We start from the raw sequence: 13,951 nt of genomic DNA, 5'->3' as shown, positions 1-13,951 counted from the left end.
GACCGGCCGCCACGAAGATTCAATTTGAATGCTAACCAGAATAGGAAGTTCGCGCCGGATCCCCGGTCCGCTCCGGTGTGTATACACGTTACGCGGCCGCCCTTCTTCAGCCCCGTCGCGCCTCCACCCACCCCTCGGCCACCCTGTTATTGCCAATTTCGGCGCGTTTCTGCAGCCCACTTTGCGATCGTTTAGATTATCATCTCTCCCGGTTTCTCTTTCTCGACGTTAGGGTTCTCTCGTTCGACTGTTCCTCTCCCGCCCCTCGCCAGGCTCGCCTACCTTTCCCTAACGTTTCCGGAGATAATTGAACTTTATTAGAGATCGTCGTCGACGCGAGCGAGCGTCCCGACCCCGGGGCCGATTCGAATCGACTCGGCTCGGTTCAACGATACACCACCGTGTACGTACGCAGTGTCTTTCCATCCCTTAAATACGACCCTCTACATTGTACTCGTACGCTCGAATCTTCCAGGGAATCGGACCGAGCCGGAAGTCGCGAAAATCAATCCCTCGAAGGAGGGTGTCGCGAGGGTGCCCGAGCTCATTGAAATTCGACCGCGAGCTCGCGGCCATTAAAATTTCAGGGATTAATGTTAGTGGCGAACGAGCAAAAGAACTCGAGGGGAGGCGCCTCTGCGTCAATTAGACGTGAATCATGTCTTTTCATCGTGTTAGAGCTCCGCTCGCTGACCGTGTTTCGATTAGAACTCGCGATGCGAGGGCAGCTGTCGCGAGGCCGGAGAATCGGGGTCTCGTATCGCGGCGCGGAATCGAGCGTGCAGGCTAGGCGGATCATCGGCGATAATAATATTCACGGTAGCCCGGGCACCGGGGGTACCGGTAACAATAACGGTGCAACGGAACGTGCATGCCACTGTTACCGGAGCGATTCATGGTTATTGATTAGTATATGGTTGGCGGAAAGACGGGGGAGGCTGGGTGGTAGCAGCGTTCACATCCCCGGAGGGCTTGTACGACGACGGCGACGTGGTGCGGCGCCGTCCCGGTATATGTATAGCTTCTGCGCGGCGCTAAGATATTCGCAGGGCCCCAGGCCACCCTCAGAAACAACAATGTCAACTTACCCGTACGCGGCGTGCCCTGCAATCGTTTGAATAGTATAATGTAGCTTTCGTGTTACGTCCCGCCGCCCCTCGACACGCGTTCGTAGATATATCGCGCGTACACGCCTACGCCCGCTCACGATTCTCCCACCCTACGGTTACTCTCTGTCGTCGCGACAACGCGTCGACTCTTGACAGTTTAATGTCAAACACTTCTTCCGAAGAAACTACATACGTAAACGTTAGACGTTTCTTTTGACGCAGTCGTCGCCGTACCATAAACTTTCCCAAACAGATTTGACAAAACATTCCGATTCGTCGTTGTACATCGGAGAGGTTTTCTCGCGGTACTTTCTCAGAGAGATCGGTGGCCGTTTACGAATTTCATTTCGTCGGATCACCGGCGGTAATAAACCGCCGCCGGGAATTAACCGTAGGATTATTTTGGTAATTTACAACCCCGGGTATCCCTGGCATTCTGCAACCTCCCGCGATGCGTCTTCCAAGGAGATACGGTTTAGCCCCCGACTATTAACGTTACGCGAAGGAATCGGATCTCGCTACGTTTCCGGCGTGCGAATTTCATAAATTTCCTGGCCCCGAATCCCGATTAATCCCGCGGCTCGCGTTATTTGCCTACGCGAGGGTTCCCCAGGCCCGGAGGGTGCTGGGCCCGACCGAGCGACCATATTATTGTTTCCACCCCCTGCGTATTATAAACGCGTAACGACCAAGTCCGTCCTGTCCCGCGGGCATCGCTCCACGACGCGCTTCAACTGTCTAAAGATTATTGGCGGTACTCAGTCGATTCCAAGTCCCGAGACGCGCGATCAAGTCGATGAGAGAACACGTGTCTGAAAGGATCTCGACGGCCCTCGAACAACGTCGAATCGTCGGATCATCGTTCTGACGCATTTCACGAGAACCATACGAGACTCTGCGCGGAGAACGACGAGAGGCCAATAGTTATCCCGCGCGGATTACGATCCCGAAGTAAGGGCTACAAGGGTTTCCCTCCTGAAAGATTTAAGACGGACTTAGGCCTTGTTCCGGTCGCTGACCACTTTGCCTCCCATTAACCATTAACGGATCTAACGAAAATAGGATTAGTCCGCGGCCAGTCTCGCGAACGTTGAAACTGCTGCGCCGTTTCCTACGGGCCGGGCTCGGGTTTCTTCGCGGATTACCCTTTATATTTCGTATTTTTCGTCGTCCGACGAAACGAAGTAACACGATATTACGTAAGAACGGTCGACGAAAGATGGAACGAATCGCGCCTGCGGTCGAGAGTTCGCGTATCTTCGTCCGACGTATCGAGTTCGGTGAGAGACCAGAATTTGGCGAGTGACTCGATGTTTCTCGGTCGAAATAAAAATGAAGATCGCTCGACGAAACGTGGAAGTTGGCGAGATACCGCGGAGAAGCGGCGCGGCAGTGCAATAACTCGGGAAGATATCCCGAAGGGTCCCGTTCCCGAAGGAAGGAAGGATTATCTCGAAACGCGAAAACGCTCTCCGCCGTATCTCCGGAGCCCCGGAGTTCCTACGGCGAACACGGCCACCGAAGTCCCGCGAGCTCGACTGCCGACAGAGATATCGAAACTCTTCACCTACGTACGCGACGTGAGTTAGCCGAGTCGCTAGGAACTGCGCGCCGGTGCAGGCGTATAAAGTTTCTGACTCGATTGTGCCGTCTGCGCCGTAAACGATTAGTTAGTTAAGAAAACAAGGGAGGGTTAGCTTTCGTGGCTCGGATCGATAACGGGAACACGGACTCGCATGTTCGCCGCGGCTCGTTACGTATTCTAAATGATGTTTGGAAAGGTTTGATACGGTAACTACACCGATACTGGCGGCAAGAAGACACCTCCGAGTGTGCCCAGGCATCGCCTCGGACGAGAACGCATGGAAACGGTATTAATTATGAACGGAAGCCAAGTTCTTCGCGGTCGATGCCGTAAATTGCACTCGTCGCCTCGTCGAGGGTCTGCCGTTCGCCCTTCTCTCGTACGATCGCGGCTGTTTGCACGTTTATGGGAAATTTTAACTGCGCCCATTCCGGGCAAAACTGTACCAACGGTTAATTGCGTCGCAACAATGATCGTAACGCGTAATAAATAATGGATAAAAATGTTCAGAACGTTAAAACCCGAGCCTGCAACGTCGTATTTGCGTTACGAAACAAGGAAATTTATATCTAAATCGCATCGCGTTTTACTTTCCGAGTCCTATAATTATAAAGTGTTCCAAGGATCGTTCTCACCGCGAATCGATCTCTAGGAAGTCGTTGAACCTACGCAATGCACATCGGCTACGCGACGGTCCCGCCTTTTTCCCGTCGTTCTAACGAGACCACTGCGTCGCGTCGCCTCGTTGGATCTTTATCGTTATTACGAGTGTCTGTCCGAGTGTACCGCGTGTGCGTGCACGCTGCAAGACCGCCCGTGCACAGCGTCGGACGTTAATGGTCGCCGATCGTAAAACGTTCACCGGCGGCATTTATCGAATAACCCCCGACGACCCTTGGCTGACTTCTTAACGATCGATCCTTCGTTCCTCCGCCTTCTACTCGTTCGCCACGATGTTCTCTTCGCGAGACTCGTCACACTCGCGACGACGACGACGAGACGGTGCGCGGACGAAATTTATGCGAAGCCGAGGTGCGTATCGCGTGCACCGGAAACGAACCGAGCTGTAAGACCCAGCTGTCCCTTTGTGTCACTCCGTAATTAAAAATCCGGTTTAACGAATCCCGTGGTATCTTCATCGCAAGGCGCTAATAACCGACCGCTGGCCGTCCGATCCTCTCTTCTCGAGTCAATCGTTCCCCAGTGAACGAAATGATTGATCTCCGTAGCAACGATTGGGAACAGATACTTCGCTCCCGGAACATTATGAATACAATTCGACGCGATTAATTAAACAGTCCTATTTGTCGATCCGTGATCTGTCACACGAAACACCTGGTTCCAATGACGATAAAGATCCAGGACGAGATCGCATCGACGCTGTGTCGTATTTACCTTCCTGAACGGCCAGTTTAGGCAACAGATGAAATTAGCGAGGACTCGTCTCGAGACGGACGCATAATGCGCGCGATTATATGCATCGAGCCGCGAGGGGCGTGCTTTAAGAGCCAATTATCGCGGCGCTTTTACGCTCTCCGCGTGAACCCTCGCGACGACACCTTCGAAACGCGGAGATCGCGGGGTACGCCCGCGTGCCGGATCGCAGAGGTTTGCAACAAAATATTCGTTCCCCGCGGCAGTAAACGGCGTCGTTAACGACGCGATGCGACGTACCTCCTCCCTCCTTGTTCGCGCCGCTCTCCTCGCGTGGTCGTTACCACCGGCTCTTTTATCGCCGGTAAATTACACGGTTTATTCGACCCGCGCGACGACCCGACCGAAAGCAAACTGTATAATTGAACGGTAGTTAAAACTGCGGTAGGTCAAGTTTCTCTCTCCCATTTCACCGGGTACTCTTATTTTTATCCGGTCGATCGGATTCACTCGTCTACCGAAACGCCGATTTTCAATCACCGTTCGACGCTCGAATTCGTATTCTCACAGCGAACTACCGTGACAGCGATCGAAGGTCGAGAGGGAAAGGACCTCGCGGAGACACTTAAAACGGCGGCGGCGATAAAATCCGCGACGCGAACAAAGTTCCCGGGACGATGTGTAAGTGGCAGATAGGCAGGGAAAAGAATTCGCGAGTTCTCTCGCGAGAGGCTCGTAAATTTTCGCTTTATAATCGTGCTGGCCGCGAGTCGCAGCCGGGAAATCGCGCGGTCGTTGATCACCGATGTCCCGTTTCGTCACTCGCTCCGTCGCGACGATCGGTGACGATCAGGATCGATGTTCCGTAGATCGTTAAATCTAAGATTTAAGCGACGTCCAATGTTTATCGCCCTGCGGTTTCCCATTCGCCGTAGACCGAACGTTCCCAGGAAATGTCGCTTCCGGATTCATCCTTCGTTGTTCTTACGCGAGACGCGAGACAAGGGAATGAAATACAAAAATTCCTCGTACCAGATTCACCGATTCCAATATATCTCAAATAATATTAATCCCATTCTGATGTGAAACGAAAGCGGATACGCGGGTCGACACGGCCCGAGATCGAACTCTAACTAAGCGGAGGATCTCGGCTCCGGAGTTCGGGATCGCAACTCCTTTTATTGTTAAATAAATAATCAACCAGTTGTTGCCGCGTTAGGCATAATTTATTAGCCTCCCCGACACCAGCGAGTTCTTCCCTCTCTTAAATTCTTTCCTCGTTTCGCTCGCACGCTGCTCGGCACCGCCGGCTCTTGATTCTCTCTTTCTCCCTTACCCTTTCGTTCACCAAGAGAATCGACTCGCCCGCGATTCGCTTAAAGGTGTGTCTCCACCAGCAAACGGTTCATCAATAACGTAAAAACCATTCTTCCTAACGATCAGAATTTTTCTATGATATATCGCGATCCCTTTTCGCCCCGTATTTGCATTTGCCAATATTTCTGAGCGCGCAACAGCGAGCAGCGATCGCGTATTCCTCGCCCCGGTGTACGCGCCGCCTGATGCTCATTTATCCAGACCCCTTTTGGGCCGCGGTGGCTTATGTTAAAACCAAACCACGTTGGTTTCTCTAATTGACGACCGGGCCAGGGCCTCGGGGGCCCCGAGGTGGGAACCGACAACGGCCTCGGCCGCCGCGACATCGTATTGTCTCGCGTTTTTATTCCTACTTTTCTGGCCGGCTCGTGGGAGCAGGAGGGTGGAGCGCATTCTCTCTCTCTCTCTCTCTCTCTCCGTCCGCGCGCATACCTCCTGGATCACGCTCGTTTGCGCTTTCCACGGATCTGCGCGAGAATACCCGGTTCTCCGGTCTGTGTGCGTGCTCCCGGTCGCAGCTCGAATTAACGAGTAACAACGGGGCCACCCTGACCCGGGCGCCAACGTGTCCCATTAAGGCCGCCCTTTTTTCTCCCGGCCGGTCGACGCTGCCACTGTTCCGTTGCTGCTCGTTATGAAAATTCCTCCGGTTCGGTACCGGGACACGACACGGATGCAGCACCGCGCGGAGATAGTCGATGCAACGTTCTCTTCGGTCAGTAACAAATATATATATATATATACGTTCGAGATGGAAAGTGACTCGAACGAGAAGATCGATGATCAATCGAACTTAATCTATTTTATGTACCCTGGAAAGGTCGTCCACGTTCTCAACGAACTGACAATGCTCACTCTCGTTTCTTTTCTATCTCGCATTGCCGCGGTCCGTAAGATCATTAAACGTCCGCAACCGCTCGCAGGCTACCTTAAAGATCGTCCCCGGGTCGAAGGTGACGGGCTGCGAGCGCGCGAACAACCGACCGTGGCGATTATTATGCTTATTAAGGTGGAAAGTAATAAATTACGGGCTGGCTAATAGCGGGTACCGTGAGAAGAGGAGAGAGAGAAAAATGAACAAGAGGCGAGGGGCGCGCGAGGAAACGGCACGGGGAGAAGAAGAAGCTTCTCGATCCACGCGTCTCCTTCGAATCGATTCGTCGAGGAAGTTCTTCGGCCACCGAAAACCCCCCCGTGTCCCTTTGGTCTACCGGTCCCGGCGGCGTGGTCCCGCGCGACTCAGGGGAGGACGTTGCCGAGGCAATAAAGCTGTTTCATTCTTAATTAAATCCGAGGCCACGCGAACGAGCTAATTAAAGCAAACATCCGACGCGATACGGGCCGAACGTTGATCCCGAACGACATCACGAAACAAGGGTGAATCAGTCGTAAAAAAGCGGTGCTTCGCGAGTTTGACCAACGCCGTTTCCCGCGGGATTTCCACTCGGTTACCTCGCCGGTATTAACTTTTATGATGCCGCAAACTTCTCCGCTACGACTTAATTGAATACAGAACATATCGTACGACTCTCTACCTTCTATTCTATACACTGATTTATCAATAACTACACGTTTAGATCAGATAGTTTTTCGAGATAGTATTAGTTTTTGTAATCGTGGAAATATCCGATAGCCGGTACGGAAAGCGGTACGACCACATGGTCGGTGTCCGAAGGTAAAAAGACAAACATGACACGGATACACGTGTGCGTACATAGTTTGCGCGATAATGGTCGATAGAGAGATAGCGTTCCTCGCGTCCAGCACGGGACCGAGGGTCGTTTCCCGACAGGGTCGAGCGTAAATCAATCAGAAGCGTCGAAAAAGAGGCACGAGCGAACTCTGATGGAACAGGGTTCGAAGAATCGCGGAATACGAATAAAATGAATCTCTCAAGTCCTGGTAAATTCGATTCGGTAACCGGGTACTCGCATCCTGGTCCGTGCAGACAAAACCAGGAGAGAGAGAGAGAGAGAGAGAGAGAGAGGGAGAGAGAGAGTGGTCGCGTTGTCGCGCGACGTGGCTCGCGGTAATAGGATTTCACGTAAGCAGCCTCCCAGGCAGCGGCCAAAAATCGAAGGAGCTTACGGGAAGATGCGCCGGCCGGCCGGTGCAGCAGCAGCCAGAGCGTGCTGCTTCGAACGGAACGGAACGGAACGGGCCGAGGTAAAAAGAAGACGATGCCGTGGGCGAAGCGGCGCGGGTGTGCGGGTTGGAGAGACACAAAGGGACACGGCGAGGCAGAGAGAGAGGGACAGAAAGAGATAGAGAGGTAGCGAGAAAGAAAGACGTCCAGGCCGTACAATTTTAATTAACCCGGTACCGGGTAGCCGATCGCGATCGAATCGGGTGCACGATCTACAAGGAATCTACATAAGATCCTCCACTCGCGGCTACAACTCAATCCCCTCTTTCTATTCCGCTCTCTCGTCGGTCCCGACTGGCCCCGCCGCAGACTCTCTTTCTCCGTCTCTCTCGCGCGTTGTGTGCGCTGGACACGAAGAAGAGGCGCGCACAATCGCCGCGCTCCCGACTCGGCTTCTTCTTCTTCTTCTTCTTCTTCTTCTTCTTCTTCTTCTACCCCGTCGCTTATCTCGGCGAGCATCGAAGATAGCGAGCGAACTCCTCCGCGTTGCTCGCCAGCATCCGGCGAGCTCATATTGTTCTCCCCGGCGCGGCGTGTAACTCACCGAGCGAACGAGAGGAACACGAGTACCCGGCTCTCCGTCTCTCGTCCCGCCGTCTTTTTATTTCGCCTTCGCATTTTTAATCAGGGGCTACTCGTGCGCGTTCGCGGTGCGCTTAATGAAGTTGCGAGCTGCCCTCCGCGAGTTTCTCTTTTGAAGAATCGTCGCCGGTTTCGCGAAAACGACGGAGCGAAGGGGAGCAACGATCGCGGAACGGAACGGAACAGACCCGTGTTCGCGCGTCCGCGCGTATTAGGACGCGGCCATACGGAGAAGCTCGGTAACACGATAGCGGCCGTATGTAAAACCATCTGGTGTAAAACGAGCTGCTGGCTCGCTCGAGTATTAAATCGGCCCTCTGCCAACCCCTGGACCCTCCGTCCTTCCTCGCCCCGTCCACTCTTAGACTCTTTTCGTCGATCGTCCCTCGATCGCCGCTCCCCTCGCCCCCGCGCCGTCCTCGCTCCGAATCGGTGCCTTTATCCTCTCGACTTTGACTGCTCGCGAGGGAAAGCTTTCTTCCGTCCTCTCTCGGTACCCGCACGCTCGTGGGCACGAGGAATCCGCGTTAAGCCGGCTCCGACGCGGATGAACTCGTCGCCGCGGTGTTCGCCTCTCGTGCAGTCCCGACCGTCCTCCCGCGTTACGTTCCCGGCTTAATCGGCCGATCGACGAACAAAGGACGAAGATGTTCGACGCACGCAGGCCTCGAAGAAGCCTTATCGCGAGAACTCGCGTCTCCCGGTTGATCGATGACGCGAAATTTAATCGAGACTTGTCATTCGTCAACTTTCAATGAGCTCGATTCCGGTGAGATCGCGAGATCATTAATCGCCGACACAATTAGCGCGAGCTCTTAGCGCCGGTTTAATTATTGCGTGCAGAGATCGGATCTATGTATGTACTCCTTGGGAATACGTTCCAGGCTCTCCCTTCGTGTCGCGATCTTCCGACGATTACGAGCCATTAATTGTTATTAGCCACGATCCTCGATATTAGAACGCGCAATCGAATTATCCCGGCTATTACGTCGACCGATCGGTTTCGAGTAGAAACGAATTTCTATCGGGAACGGTTGGTATCGCGTCTCGCTTTTCCCTCCATTCGTTTCCAGCACTCGGAGCCGGACGCGTTGCGTTTTAATAATAACTTCGGGCCGATCTATCACTCGCTTAATGAGAATGAAACCAAGGAACACGCCGCCACGGTTCGCGGGGTTCTTGTTAATCGCGTTGTACACGCCGTTCGACCGCTTATCTGCGACGTGTACAACAATACATTTCAGCGAATAAACGTTCCTTTTCACAGGTCGGTCTTTTCTCTCCTCCCACCGTTTCATTTTCCAGTCGAAATCGCATGCGTGGAAAATTAGCATTTTTTAATTGAATACGAAACAGACATAGAGCTAACAGGATTACATCTCCTTGGCCCGCATGAATTTAAGATCGCGCTTAATTGTAGCAATGCGGAAATTAATTATACGGTTTTAGTGTAATGATGATCTAGGAACGATAAAATCCCGGAGTTTCGCGCACGTAAACTCGCGCTCCGGTATGACTCGGCGACATCGAATGGACGTCAGGGTTAACCGCGTTAAATACCGGACGGAGAACGGAACGACAGCGAACGAGAGTCTCGCGGATGGGAGAAAGAGACTAATGCCCCTTAATGCTCCGAGACGGATAATGAAATTGTGGAGAGCGGCTCTGGCCGCTGGTGGTAGTGACGGCGCGTTAAAGAAAGCTCACTGACCTTTCTCGTAGTTGATCTGCCTCTCCTGCTGCCTCGCGTTGTCGGCCGCGACCTTCAGCAGGCCCTGGATATTCCTCAGCAGGGTCTCCGTACTCGACACCGAGGGGTCCTGGCCTCCCTGTGAAACGGCCACCGCTGCGGAGGCGATCTGCGAGTAGTTCAGGGCCTGAGGACTCTCCGACCCCGGCGCCGGCAGCGGCAGGTTCTCCGGCCCGTCCGAAAGATCTGAAATCATCGTACAAAGTTCAATGCATCCAAATCGATTCACGATTCAATTGCCGATCGCATCGTCTTTCGTCGTTTCTTGGATTTTTTCTGTAGACGAGTGCGAGAATAGCAACGTTAATAAGAACGAGAGACACCGAGTGCGAGGTCGAAGCGGATTTGGAGGGGGCAGGCGAAATTAGTGGTCCTAAATTTCGGGAAAGACACGAGTTAGACGTATAAATTTCTGGTGGCCCGTGTACCGGACGGGGGGAAGAAATCCGTGTCTCGCAGCGTGTCGTATGCATCGGGCTACATCCTACCTACGGCGCATCGCGGTGATCGAAGTAGAACCCCATCGAACGCCCGTGGGAGTGTACACGCCCGTGGAATGCAGTTCTGATTTAATGAGACGCGCCGCTATCTCGCTCTCGTTCCTGGAATCCGATCTACCGCGGTTCGGCCGTTTGTTCGTTCGATTTCCTTGCTCTTGCAAGGGAATCTCTGAATCTGCGTTCCGAACGAGGATGACGTCTGAATTCTCGACTAATCTAATTTGCGCGGAAGTAACGAGCGAGGGAACGAGCGCTGAATTTTCAAGGGAAAGTGGATCAGGTGTCGGATATACGTTGGACGAGGGTTCCACGGCTAAGAGACGTTCGCCAGGAATTCGCGAGATCTTTCGATTCCGTTGGCCCTTGGCCTCCGAGGCAGATAATTGTAATGGGTCCGGACGAAGGACACCGGTACGGCCTCGGAGAAGAGATCGAGGGGAAAAAGACTGGGGGGAGGTAGTCGCTATCAAAAGGTGCCGGCGGATCGGCACTCGAAGGCAGCCGCGCGAGCATTAAATCGGCCAATGGCAATAAGTAACCGAATGCCGTGGCGTTGTAGGTGCGCGCTGATAATTAAAAGACGATACAATAAAGCACGTATCATCGGCTATAAACCAGCCGGGGCCAAAGCCCACGGTGTGGGCCGTGGAAGCGCGCGGGACCGGTCACTTAAGCTCTCCGTAGAGAACCCACGCAGACGTCTTGTCTCGGCACTCTCCACGGACCTCTTCGGCAATAACCATAAGGCATCCTTTATTCCGGGGCCCAACGACGAAAACCATGCTTCCAGGCTAATCGTCGATAGAGAGAGAATAACGAGGCTACTCCCGCCTTTTAGCCCGAGGACGGACCGTGTCGCTCCCTCTCGCGATTTCCGACCAAAAGGAACGCGAGAAAACCAGTTTAAAAAGTAAAAACGCTGGTTTCGTCGTGTTCCGAGAACCGAGAGTCCTCGCCGAGTTTTCCCTACGATATCCCACGACGCTTCCTCTGCCGCGAGGCGATAGATCGCGCGGCTGGAAGCAGATCTCGAACTGGACGTTCCGACCCGATCCCCTTGGGCGCGTCCCGACCGGCTAATCGACCGTTTTAATTCGCGAATTTAATTCGTCCGCGGTGACGTTAAATCAGAGACGTGGCGAAGGGTAACAAGTAGTCGTCGCGGGATTACGACTCTGGAACACGCACGCGTCGTAAGTCTCCACGTGGGAGAGAGAGGCGCGCGGGACCTCCCTCGAACGTTGTTCCACGATCCTTCGGGGGCGAAATTTATCGGCGACGCGTCCCGATTCCCGCATATACGCGCGCGTACACCGGGCAAAAAGTCGCGAAGCAGCTGGACCTAATAGGCCAGCCGATGTCCGTCGTACCGGCTTCGAGTTTTATGACTTTCGCGGGACCAGGAATCTTGTAAATCTTTTTATCGTTCCTGTTGGTCGTTTTGATTCGTGGCAGCATACGGTCTCGGGGCTCGAACCATCGGCCCTTCTAATTGGAATATCCAATTAACGCGTGGCGCGGACAATCGGCCAAATCGATTAGAAATCACCGCGATTATGACGCTCGGGTGCATCGAAGCGCCGTGCCGGGACAGCCGAGATAGCACCACGGGCCACGGACCGAGATTTTTATCTGGGCCCATCTTTCATTATTAAAATGAAACTAAATACCGAAGATGCGAGTCTAACGACCAACGGGTTCCTCGGCCAGTGGTGCTTCCAGCGGCGTGCAATTCTCTCGATCCTCTTCGTGTCTCGCAAATCATCGCGAGGATGAATCGTGATCGGTCGCTGTGAATCGCGATCGGTCGCCGAGCCCGAACAACCGGTGGAAGCGCGAACGCGAGACGAAACGAAGAGCGCGCAATCGGGCGCGTGCAGCGTGTAAAACCTCGGACGCCTCTCGGTGAAAATTTCAGCGACAACAGCGCGCCGCCACGTTCTGACGAGTTTTGACAACCGCTGAGAAGAGGGGCCACGGCCGAGCGTGTGGAAGACGAATCCCGGAGAGAACCGTCGCGTCGTTCTCGCGGCGCGGCGGGCCCCGGGATGATCGATGAGAAGGTCTGACCTACCAGTCGTCCCGAGGAACTCATCTTTAAACGCGGTCTGTCCGCTCGATTCGATATAATTATTTTACGTATGCGTGCCGCGGAACGCGAACAACGTTTCGACTTTCGGCACACGTCAAATCGACCGTCACGCTCCGACTGCCTTTAATTGATCGACCGATCGTTACCAGGTATATCGATCCCTCGGAGCTTAGGGTGTATAAGGGATCTCCGGCAATTTTCCATACCTTCGTCCTTCTCGTTCTCGTCGTCCAGGTCCTCGGACAGATTGTCGTCCTCCTCCTCGTCGTCCTGCGAACGGTGCGACGCCTCCGCCTCGCTTCCGGAGTGCTCGCCCACGCTTCCGCTTCCAGCAGTCTTCGACAGGTTCAACACGGGACTGTGACCGTTCGAGGAACCTGGACAGAACACGTCGTTTCATGTCACAATGCGAGGAAACTGCTAAATATGTACGTGTGTGTGTACGCGCGCGCGCGCGCGCGTGGGTCTCGTATTAAGAATAAAGCAGCGATTGACAACGATTGATGGATCGTATTTGCTCGCGGTTTCGCCCATCTACTTCCACGGTCGCTCCCTTTCGTATTTGATATCCGGACATTTTAATCCCGACGTGGATGGATACTGTTTGGCCAAAGGAGAGTCGCGCCACGATATAAGAAAGAACAGTAGGCTCGATTAGTTCTGTAGTATTCGAGGTAGAAAAAATTGTATACGTTTTTCGCATGTAATAGTAGTACCTACAACTTCTATTCAAAGCATTTCTCAAAATTCCGCAAAAAAAAAATTTTCAATTTTTCCGAGATTTTTCCAAGGGGTACCCCTTCAGATTTTGCGAAATTTTCGTTTTTTGCCAATAACTTCCAAACCGTAGGATTTACGAGAAAATTGCATCAGACCTTTTTTGTAGAGGACGACGAGATCTACAATTTCTGTATAAAAATTTGTTGCTAGCGTTAATAGTTTCCGAGTAATTTGCAAAAAACTGTTTTTCCGTTTTTCGTCAATAACTCGCTAACTATTAACGCTAGCGAAATATTTTTACATGGAAATTGTAGATCTCGTCGTCCTCTACAAAAAAGGTCTGATGCAATTTTCTCGTAAATCCTACGGTTTGGAAGTTATTGGCAAAAAACGAAAATTTCGCGAAATCTGAAGGGGTACCCCTTGGAAAAATCTCGGAAAAATTGAAAATTTTTTTTTTGCGGAATTTTGAGAAATGCTTTGAATAGAAGTTGTAGGTACTACTATTACATGCGAAAAACGTATACAATTTTTTCTACCTCGAATACTACAGAACTAATCGAGCCTACTGTTCTTTCTTATATCGTGGCGCGACTCTCCTTTGGCCAAACAGTATCCATCCACGTCGGGATTAAAATGTCCGGATATCAAATACGAAAGGGAGCGACCGTGGAAGTAGATGGGCGAAACCGCGAGCAAATACGATCCATCAATCG

The 13,951-nt window shown here is 52.8% G+C and overlaps 2 protein-coding genes across 5 annotated transcripts in view; one reads left to right on the top strand and one right to left on the bottom strand.

The window, feature by feature from the left end:
• The window catches only part of dac (dachshund family transcription factor), a 136,631-nt gene that overhangs the window by 35,423 nt on the left and 87,257 nt on the right, over positions 1–13,951 (bottom strand). For all 4 annotated transcript variants that reach the window (XM_026812589.1, XM_018022522.2, XM_018022523.2 and 1 more), the window contains 2 exons: positions 12,722–12,892; positions 9,885–10,109 (listed from right to left, as the gene is read on the bottom strand). In XM_026812589.1, coding sequence (XP_026668390.1) covers positions 9,885–10,109; positions 12,722–12,892 — 396 coding nt within the window. The remainder of the gene's footprint in view (positions 1–9,884; positions 10,110–12,721; positions 12,893–13,951) is intronic.
• The window catches only part of Plc21C (Phospholipase C at 21C), a 129,214-nt gene that overhangs the window by 103,521 nt on the left and 11,742 nt on the right, over positions 1–13,951 (top strand). The gene's annotated exons all lie outside the window — the stretch shown is intronic.

The sequence above is a fragment of the Ceratina calcarata genome, unplaced genomic scaffold, assembly GCF_001652005.2.
Source record: "Ceratina calcarata isolate Rehan_Ccalc_2016 unplaced genomic scaffold, ASM165200v1 scaffold289.2, whole genome shotgun sequence".
NCBI classification, from domain to species: Eukaryota; Metazoa; Arthropoda; class Insecta; order Hymenoptera; family Apidae; genus Ceratina; species Ceratina calcarata.
This window is presented reverse-complemented; position numbering and strand designations above follow the sequence as displayed.